We start from the raw sequence: 10,322 nt of genomic DNA, 5'->3' as shown, positions 1-10,322 counted from the left end.
TAAAAATAATCAACTTTTAAATTAATTATTTAAAAAATATTTAAATATATAAATTTAGTTAAATAATAATTTTTTTAGCCAGACTTCCCCGTAGGACATCCATCAAGAGTTGCATCATTTCGCATGCATACAACTCATAAGAGAGTGCCACACAACTTTCCAAATCAAATTGTCGCATGTCCACTTGTTTCTTGATTTTTTCCTCCAATTTTTTCTTTTTTTTTTGGGTAATTAAAAAGTTATATATATTCGAATTCTTTAAATATTTATTTTACAAACACGTATAATCATCAAGGTTAAATAAGTTTATGTCATACAAAGTTTAGCGGTTCGTTATTTTGGTTTGATATAATATTTTTGTAATTTTAATAAAAAAATTGTAAAAGTGAATAAAATTTGAGTGTGTTTAGCAAATCTGTTTGAGAAGAAAAAGTAGGTCTAAATTTTTTGAAAGTTTCAATTTTTTGTTTGGCTAATTTTTAGTTTGGCAAACGCACAAGTGATTTTGTATTTAAAACCACGTCAGAAGCAACCATTTTTAACTTTTGCGTTTCACTAACGAACTTTTAGCCATTTATCCTAAACATCTGTTTTTCCTTTACCAATTTTATCCTATAAATATGTTATTGTATTATTTATGGAATTCTTGTTAGGTGAATTAGTCTTCTTTTCTTATTATTTCTCTTTATATGAGCTCTCCTTTTTTATTATTTATTATTTTTATTTTTTTGTAAACTTTTTATTTGACATTATACGTTCTTATAATTGTGATTTTTGTATATTATATTTGTTTTATTATTTTTAATATTATTTTTTATAATTATAATTCTGGTATATATAATTTTTTATTGTAATTTTTTTATAATATAGATTATGATTCTATTAAAAAAAGATAAATTAAATAAAAAATTATATCATAGGTATTAATAAAATTATACATGGTAGATTCTAAAATAATATTAAAAATAAAATTATTAAGAGTATTAAAACAAAAATACGATGTAAAAAATTACTAAATTAACATTTTTACATTAATACTTAAAATTTTAAAAAAATGTCACATATTTAATTAAATACTCTTATATATAAATTTATTTTGCTAATTTTTATATGTTATTTTTATTTAAAATAAGATATTAATTTTATTATAAAATTAATTAATAAGATTATTCAAATATCTAAATTAAAATGATATGATAATATAAAAAATTATTTAAATTGATGTCTATTTTAATAATTTTTTTATCTAAAAGTGATTTTGAATAGTGTAATCTAAATCATATTTATTTTACTATAATCCATTTTAATATAAAGATGACCAAACATAAATCACTTCAATGCAAATTTACTCTTAATCAAAATTAAGTTTACAAAATTAATCCTATACAAACTCTCATTTGCAAACTGTAATGCAAACACACACTTAGTCTTTATCAATATTGTCACATGGAATTCATCAATTCAAAGTGTAAGTATCGTGTACTGACATCCAAATTTACAAGTACATAAAACTACTTGAAAATCGTTTAACCAAAATTAAAACAAGACTTTTACAAGCGCCAAAGATAAAAAAAACTTGTGTATATATCATGTAAATCATCGTGGTGTATGGGTGTTGGCTGCACAATCTCTCCGAACAACTGTAACAGGTATGCCAATAAAAGTGTGACACGCGTCCACACTCGTTTCTGCCCATGGAATTGGAAGCCCATCCAATCTGACAGAGATGTTGATGATAGCATGTCCCCTGGAACCGTCTGTAGCCCGTAGCCGGTAACTTAGGTAGCAAACAGAAGCGGGTGAAAGGATGCAAATGTCGGAAGGTGGAATCACGCACCATCCGAGTTGGGCCGAGCCCACAATCCTCCTCTTGTTGAATAGCTGAAGGTGTAGGCACGAATACCCATCCGTAAAGAAGGTTGGATCCACCCCCACGCGAAACGGTGTTGGGCCTAACCCTAACCCACCACCGTTTTCCACCGCAGCTACATGAGGTTGTGTTGGGAGCCTGGTGATGGTGATGAAGGGCCTTATGGTGGGGCATAAAAATGAAGTGTAGTTATTGAGGCCTTCTATTGATATGACACTGATTTCCAATAGCATAGAAGATGATGTTGAAGGAGAGGAGGGTTGTGGTGCCACTGCCGTGGTCATGGTCATAATAAATATAGAACATATCATAGATTGGTAACAATATTAGAAGAGGAAGAAACAGGGGCAGATGGAGTAGAGTGATGGAAGAAAATAGAGAGAGAGAGAGAAAAGTAGTGATAAAAAGTGTGGATTGTGGAATATTAAGGAATAAGGATATGACAATGAGTTTGTTGGTAGGGACCGTGCAGTTTCCGGGGGGCTGTTGGCTGTTGGCTGTTGGCTGTTGCTTGCTTGCCTGCCTCCACAATCACGAGAGCCTTGTGGAAATTATAGATTTTCCTGCTTCACAACTCACAAGTCAATTTGTTTGGCATTTAATTTGTGTTTCTTTTTACATAACTACTTATGCTTTGTTTGGGTATAGAAAAGAAAATGGGAGGAAAGAAAATGAGAGGAAAGAAAATGAGTGGAAAGAAAATAGAAGGAAAATTAGAGTTATTTGTATGTTGTTTGGATTAAGAGAAAATAGAAGGAAAGAAAATAAAGAGAAAATTTTCTTTTGTTTGGATGGAAAGAAAAGTGAGAAGAAAGAAAATTATAATAAGTATAAAATTACATTAATACCCTTATATATATTATATGTAAATTATACTTTATTAATGATAAGGGGTAAATGTGTAATTTTATTTCTATTGCTCCCATTTCTCTTCATTTTCTTCTCATTTGTGGAAAGAAAATAATTTAGTGGGTCCCACACTATTTTTTTCTTTCCTCTCTATTTTCTCTTCTCATCCAAACAACAAAAAATTTACTTTTCCATTCATTTTCTTTCCTTCTATTTTCTTTCCCTTCAAAATCCCTCAATTCAAACAATATGTTAAGTCAATTTTATAGGCTAAAGAATTTTAATACGTAAAAATGAGGTGAGCTTTACTTAGAAATGGAGGTTTTTGGGGTATATATAGGTAGGTGGATGTTGCAAAGATGCAGGCATAACACGTAGGTAACGAGTTAATTCGGCACGCACCTAACGTGTTGGATACGTGTTACAATTGCATGTACCACGCACTATTTGTGTTGATATGTGGCGCTCATCCGTTCAACACGCAGGTAACGTGATTCACACGTGACAGTATGGTAGGCAACACGTAACCTGCGAGGTAAGTTTTCTGCCTATAAAAACTAAAGTTTGTAACCATTTTTCTTTGTCGTGAGAGAAGTGTTTTCCTCCAGGGTCGGTACGATGGAGGGTATTGCAAATATAGTGGTTTACCACAACGATGAGGTTATACAAAATACATATGAGGGGGTGAGATTTGCGTGTGAGAATATATTTTTGTTTGTGGTTTCGTGCACTATAACGTTTGCGGAACTATAGTACGGGCTCTGTCAAAGCATAGAGGCGGATATTTTAAAGAGGGTGACCAACATTCTCTACAGGAGTCCGGTTGTTGTATTTGACGGCCTAATACAGTTTGAAGTTATGCCAATTGTCGACGAAATAAGTATTCAGCGGATGTTTCATATCCACCAGTAAACTCAAGTACAATACCCGAGGATTGAGTTATATGTTGAGTTTGAGCATATAGCAACGGATGAGGTTCAACATGAAACAGATGTGCAAGATGACAGAGTTGAGACGTACTTGGGAATGAACGATGATAGCGATGAGGAGTTCGAAGCTACGTACGAAGCCGGTGATGAGGACGAGGGCGGCGATGGGGGATGTGAGGTAGTGGTGAAAACTTAGTGGTTCCAGTCGCAGTTAGTCAATCGATGGACGTTCCACCTTTTATGCGTAGCTTGGATCTTGACGCCATGCATGCACCGGAATTTCCCGAATATGCAAACATAGGTACGTGAGCAGTGGGTAGTATGTTTACTTGAATTTTATTTTAACGGATCGCTGAGTGACAACTTTGTTTTTTTATAGGTGTTGCCGATATTGAGGATGAGGAGTTTAGAATCAAAATGGAATACAGTTCAAGAAAATCAATCATTGTGGCAATTCGGAGTTATACTATCTCTAGAAGAGTCGATTACGTTGTTTATGAATTTGAGCCACAAGCATTCTATGCAAAGTGCAAGAATTATGGACGTGGGTACGACTGACTTATCCGAGCCAGCTTGATATAGAAGAAAGCCTGTTGGGAGATTCGGAGATACAACAAGAGTCACACGTGTTCCATTAGAATGAACTCACAGGATCACTCCAAGTTAGACTCGGACATAATTGCCGAGGCTATGAAGCCATTGGTTGAATTCGACCCATCCATAAAGGTCAAATCTATAATTGCGGAAGTCTAAGCAAGATTCAACTACACTATTAGTTACTGAAAGGCTTGGCTGGCAAAGTAGAAGTCGATAGCCAAGGTTTTCGGTGGATGGGAAGAATCTTACAAAGCTTTGTCGTTGTGGTTCTTGGCAATGGTTTAGAAGATGCCTGGTTCACAAGTCCAAATAGAAACACGACCCCTGTATAACAGGAGTCAAGAGGTGGACGGTGTTAGGATATTTCATCGGGTATTCTGGAGTTTCAAACCATGCATAAGAGCTTTCAACTATTGCATGCCGCCGGTTCAGGTTGACAGGACCCACCTATACGAAAAATATACAGGTTACCTTTTGGTTGAAGTTGCGCAAGGTGGGAATCAAAACATTGTACCAATTGCTTTTGCCATTGTAGAGGGTGAGACGGCTAATGCGTGGCACGCACTTTTTTCTCAGTAATTTATGAACACTTGTTATAAGAAGGGACGGCGTGGGTATAATCTCCGATCCTCATGAGTCAATCCGGGCCGCAGTAAATCGTAGCGGAGGTGATTGGAAACCTCCGAGAGCATAGTGGCTGTTTTGTATTCGGCACATTGGTAGCAACTTAAGGGAATTCAAGGTCCCGTACTTGCAAAAGCTTGTGGTCAACATTGGGTATTCAAGGACCGTGGAGGAGTATAGCGTCAACTACAGGAGGTTGCTGGTGCGGAATTTATAACCCACACTTACTAACCGGCAAGTGCACCGGGTCGTACCAAGTAATACCTTACGTGAGTAAGGGTCGATCCCACGAGGATTGATGGATTAAGCAACAATAGTATTTGATAGGCTTAGTTAGGCAAGCAGAAAAGGGTTTTGAGATATTCAAAAAGTTTAAATTTGAACTCAGAATATAAAAATGATAGACAAATAAATAAATTGGGAATAAAATATGGAGAAAATAGTTAAGGCTTCAGAGTTATCTATTTTTCTGGATTTACTTTTCTTACTAACTATTTTAATTATGTAGGATTTAATTTATGGCAAACTATGTGTGACTAGACCCTAATTCCTTAGACCTTCCTAGTCTCCTCTAAAATTCATTAATTGCCAATTCCTTGGTCAATTAATTCCAATTAAAGGGTACATGATCAAATTCCAGTTTGCATGCCACAAAAACTCTAATTACCCAAAGAATAAAAGGATTATATGTCATGTATCCCGTTAAATCCAGATAATTAGAATTTAGGAGAATATGTTTTCAAGCTGTTGTTCAAGTATAGAACTTTTCCAAGTTACACAAGAACTCAAATAGAAAGAAGGTCATACTTCTGTTCCACCCAAATTCATAAGATAAAGAACGAAAACAATTCTTAAATATAAATCCAAAACATAAATTAAAATAGAAAAAGTAATAAAATCAATCTATACAAATAGACAGAGCTCCTAACCTTAACAGTTAAAAGATAAGATTTGAATTTAAATTCGAATTAATTTACAGATCTTCAATTGATGGATGGGGACCACTTGCTTTGTCCATTCTGCAGCTTCTAATCTGTGTTTTCTGGGCTAGAAAGTGGGTCAAAACAGCTCAGAAATCACCCCCAGCATTTTCTGTATTATTGCAGATCGCGTATGTGACGCGTCCGCGTCGTCCATGCGCTCGCGTCATTTGTGCAGATTCTAGTCCACGCGTTCGCTTCAGGCACGCGATCACGTCATTGCGATTTCTCCATTCCGCGCGGTCGCATGAGCCATGCGTCCGCGTCAGTCTTCGCTGGTCATCTCTTTGGTTTCTTCTTTTTCTCTGCAGAAACTTCATCAAATCCCTCCGAATGCTACCTAAAATAAATAAAATTGCACAAAACTCAAAATAGCATCAATAGTGGCTAAAATATAATTAATTCTTAATTAAACTCAACAATATTAGATGCAAATTCACTAGGAAAAGATAGACAAGATGCTCACGCATCACAACACCAAACTTAAACTGTTGCTTGTCCTCAAGCAACCAAAACTAATATAGGCTTAGGATGTGAATTTGCATGAGAATGAGAGTTTGATTAAGCTCATGTCTCTTTTTATAGTGGAGTTTATAACTGTAATCTTGAATAGGTTTGGCATCTCACTCTCCTTTGAATCAGAAGGATGTCACTGTCATCTGGAATTAGAATCCGGATAATATTATGAATTCTCTGATCTTTTATATTTCAGTTTAATCCTTGAACACAGCAGAATTTACTTTGATTTATTTTTCTTTGGTGCTTTGCACCTTTGAGCCTAGCCGTGACTTTAAATGTTTTGTCTCAAGGTTTACTTGACACAGAAACACCACAAGCACTTAACTGGGGAACTCTCTTTGAGTTCTGATTTTTCTTTTAATTACTCCCAAACAGTGGTGCTCAAAGCCTTTGGCATACTCTGTTAAACGCATTTGGTCTCGACTCTAAGTGTTCTGTCTCAAGGATTACTTGACACAATCACACCACAAGCATATGACTAGGGAAACAACTCTTTGAGCTTATAATCATGTCTGACCTCCCTAGTCATTGATGCTCAGGGCCTTGGACGTTGCTGTTATTATTATTTATTTATTTATTATTATTTTTTTGTTTCTTTTGCTGTTTCTTTTGCTTCAAGGATTAAATTTTTTTATTTTTTTCAGAGAAGTCATAATAATTCTCTAAATTCCTATTCCTTATACATCAACATCTCTTGATTCAAATTCAAATGTGCACTGTTTATATCATGCACTCAAAAATTACAGAAAATACCACCACATTTAAGTAAATAAGACTATTCTTAGAATTAACTCAATTTCTCATGCAATACATCACTTCTTTTTCTTTTCTTTTTAGATTCAAGTTCAGTGAGTGGTACATGAAACATCTTTTCAGAATTAAAACAATTAAAAGAAAACTAATCCTAGGATTCTAACTAATAAAAGATCATGCAACAGACAAAGTAAAATAGCAAAAAACCGGAACATAACATAGAAAAAGAAAGGAGGAATAAAAATGAAAGGAACTCAACCACCTTAGTTATCCTAGCTGTCGCTTTATTCTTCAGGTTGTGCTCCTCAATGAAGATGATTCGCCTCCCTTTTGTGCCAGAAAACCAATAAGCGCAGCGTCAACACCAAACTTAAAGGTTTGCTTGTCCTCAAGCAAATAAGAACTGAAAATAGAAGAGATAAACAATATGAGGATAGAAAAATAAAAGGATAAAAGAATAAGAGAGAATTAGGATTGGGAGAGAGAGAGAAAGAAAACTGGGCAGCGCCAGCGACGCGGACGCGTGCAGCACGCGTACGCGTGGGTCGCGAATGTTCTTAATGACGCGTTAGCGTCAGGCACACGTCCGCGTGTCCTGGGTTTCGTGCGATTCGCGCGAAGCCAGCCGTGTGCCTACGCGACTTTCTGTTCGCATGGCTTGGGAACCAAAATTTCATACGACGCGTTCGCGTCACGCACGCGCACGCGTGGATGGCCAAATGTGCAATTGACACGGGCGCGTCTAGGACGCGTCCGCGTGACCAAATTTGTGCTTCTAGCACACTTCCTGCCCCAAGCCAGCACAACTCTCTGCCCAAACACTCTTTTACGTCGAATTTATAGGTCACGCGTCCGCGTCAGTGACGTGTCCGCGTGAATGGCGAAAATCACAAACGACACGAACGCGTGGGGTACGCGAACGCGTGGGATCGTTTATGCAAAAGGCTCCATTCTGGCGCCACTCCTGCGTAACTCTCTGTTAAATTTATTTTTCACACACATCCATCTGACGTGTACGCGTCAGCGATGCTTGCGCGTCGTGTGCTCTTTCTTCTCTTTTTTTTTTATATCCGGTTCCTGTTCTAAAATAGCTGCATGATCAAAAAATTAGTAAAAACTCAATGGAATCAAATAAGTAAGAAAACTACTACTACGAAAAACAACTAAGAATGAAAAGAAACGATCATACCACGGTAGGTTGTCTCCCACCAAGAACTTTTAGTTAAAGTCCTTAAGTTGGACATGTGGTGAGCTCCTTGTCATGGTGGCTTATGCTTGTACTGATCCAAGAATCCCCACCAATGTTTGTAATTCCAATGGCTACCGGGATCCCAAACTAGGCACATAACGCCTTTTAGCAAGTTAAAGCAAGTGACAGGGCTCCAAGATTGTTGATTTTGGGAATGAATGCCAGGGTCCCATACCTTGCTTTTACACTCGTCTTCTTGTGTATCACCATTGTTCTCACTAGATGGCAAGCAATCTAAATTCTCACAGAGACATCCAAACAACCTTCTAGATCCTTTCAAGTGAGCTCTACACCAATCCTGGCACTTCAATTTGGAGCATGCAACCATACTAAACCTTGCTTGACAACTCTTACCACTAACCATCTTCCTCTTACTCTTAATGCCACAAAGAGCTCTAAGTTGACCATCCATCTCTAGTAGCCCATATTCAAGTGGGAAGGTAAGGATTAAGGATAGGAATTTTACCCACTTGAATGTTGTATTGGATGGTGATGGCTTTGGAAGAGGTCTTGCAAGCTTCACTTCCTTGTGTTCTTCCTTGAATTCTTCTACCTCTTTGCAAGCTTCCTCAATTTCAACCTCTTCCTCTTGGTAGCTTTCTTCTAATGCAATCTCTTCTTCATTACTTACCAAGAGTATTGGAGGTTGTGCATCTTCCTCTTCTTCTAATTGCTTGCTTGTTTGGCTCATTTGCACTTCCAAGTTTCTTATTGAGGCTATGGTTTCCTGCATAAAACTTGCTAAGATTGCTTCCAAATCATTGTTCTGTTGAGGCTGAGCAGACTGAAACTGGTGGTTATTAGAAGTATTCTGTTGAAAAACACCCTGAGAACTATGATTAAAATTTTGTGGTCTCTGAGGTTGCTCTCCCCACTCAAAATTTGGGTGTTGGGTGTTGATAGTTGGGACTTGCATGCCACTCATCTGTTGAGTAAGTAGACTTAATTGCTGAGTCATAAGCTTGTTTTGGGCAAGAATAGCATTAAGAGTTTCTGCTTCCATAACACTCTCCTTCTGAGAAGTTTCAATATCTGATGGTGGCTCTTGACATGGGTAGAAAGATGATGGTTTTTGGTAGTTGGAACATGGAGCACTGAAGTTTCTTTGGTTTTGGCTTTGCCAACCAAAATTTTGATAGTTCCTCCATCCACCATAGTATGAATCACTACTTGAATGTAAGTAGTAACCCATGTGATCTCTTTCCATTATTTTTCCTTAGCACAAAACACAAAAAAGGATTAAACGCACCATGTGGTAAACAGGAAAGCAAAGAAGACAAAACAGAAATTTTTTTTAGAGAAAAATTACTTCGGGGACACCAAACATAATTTCAGAAATTAAGAAAAATATTGGTGCTATTTATTTATTTAAAATTTTTTTTTGAAATTTTATTAAATATTTTTTTAATTTATTTTTTTGAAAAAATAATAAAACAATATTTAAATAAAAATTAAAACTAAAACGCCTAATCTAAGCAATCAAACAACTAATAGTTGTTAATCACTATCAATCCCCGGCAACGGCGCCAAAAACTTGGTGCGGAATTTATAACCCACACTTACTAACCGGCAAGTGCACCGGGTCATACCAAGTAATACCTTACGTGAGTAAGGGTCGATCCCACGAGGATTGATGGATTAAGCAACAATAGTATTTGATAGGCTTAGTTAGGCAAGCAGAAAAGGGTTTTGAGATATTCAAAAGGCTTAAATTCGAACTCAGAATATAAAAAGGATAGACAAATAAATAAATTGGGAATAAAATATGGAGAAAATAGTTAAGGCTTCAGAGTTATCTATTTTTCCGGATTTACTTTTCTTACTAACTATTTTAATTATGTAGGATTTAATTTATGGCAAACTATATGTGACTAGACCCTAATTCCTTAGACCTTCCTAGTCTCCTCTAAAATTCATTAATTGCCAATTCCTTGGTCAATTAATTCCAATTA

At 36.3% G+C, this 10,322-nt stretch overlaps 1 protein-coding gene across 1 annotated transcript; it reads right to left on the bottom strand.

Moving 5' to 3' along the window:
- Nucleotides 1-1,429: 1,429 nt before the first annotated feature.
- On the bottom strand, nt 1,430-2,467 carry LOC107479972 (uncharacterized). Its single transcript, XM_016100085.3, has one exon. It carries the CDS (start codon nt 2,179-2,181, stop codon nt 1,597-1,599), a length of 585 nt encoding a protein of 194 aa, XP_015955571.1. The 5' UTR covers nt 2,182-2,467; the 3' UTR covers nt 1,430-1,596.
- Nucleotides 2,468-10,322: the final 7,855 nt, after the last annotated feature.

The sequence above is a fragment of the Arachis duranensis genome, chromosome 3, assembly GCF_000817695.3.
Source record: "Arachis duranensis cultivar V14167 chromosome 3, aradu.V14167.gnm2.J7QH, whole genome shotgun sequence".
Classification (NCBI taxonomy): Eukaryota; Viridiplantae; Streptophyta; class Magnoliopsida; order Fabales; family Fabaceae; genus Arachis; species Arachis duranensis.
This window is presented reverse-complemented; position numbering and strand designations above follow the sequence as displayed.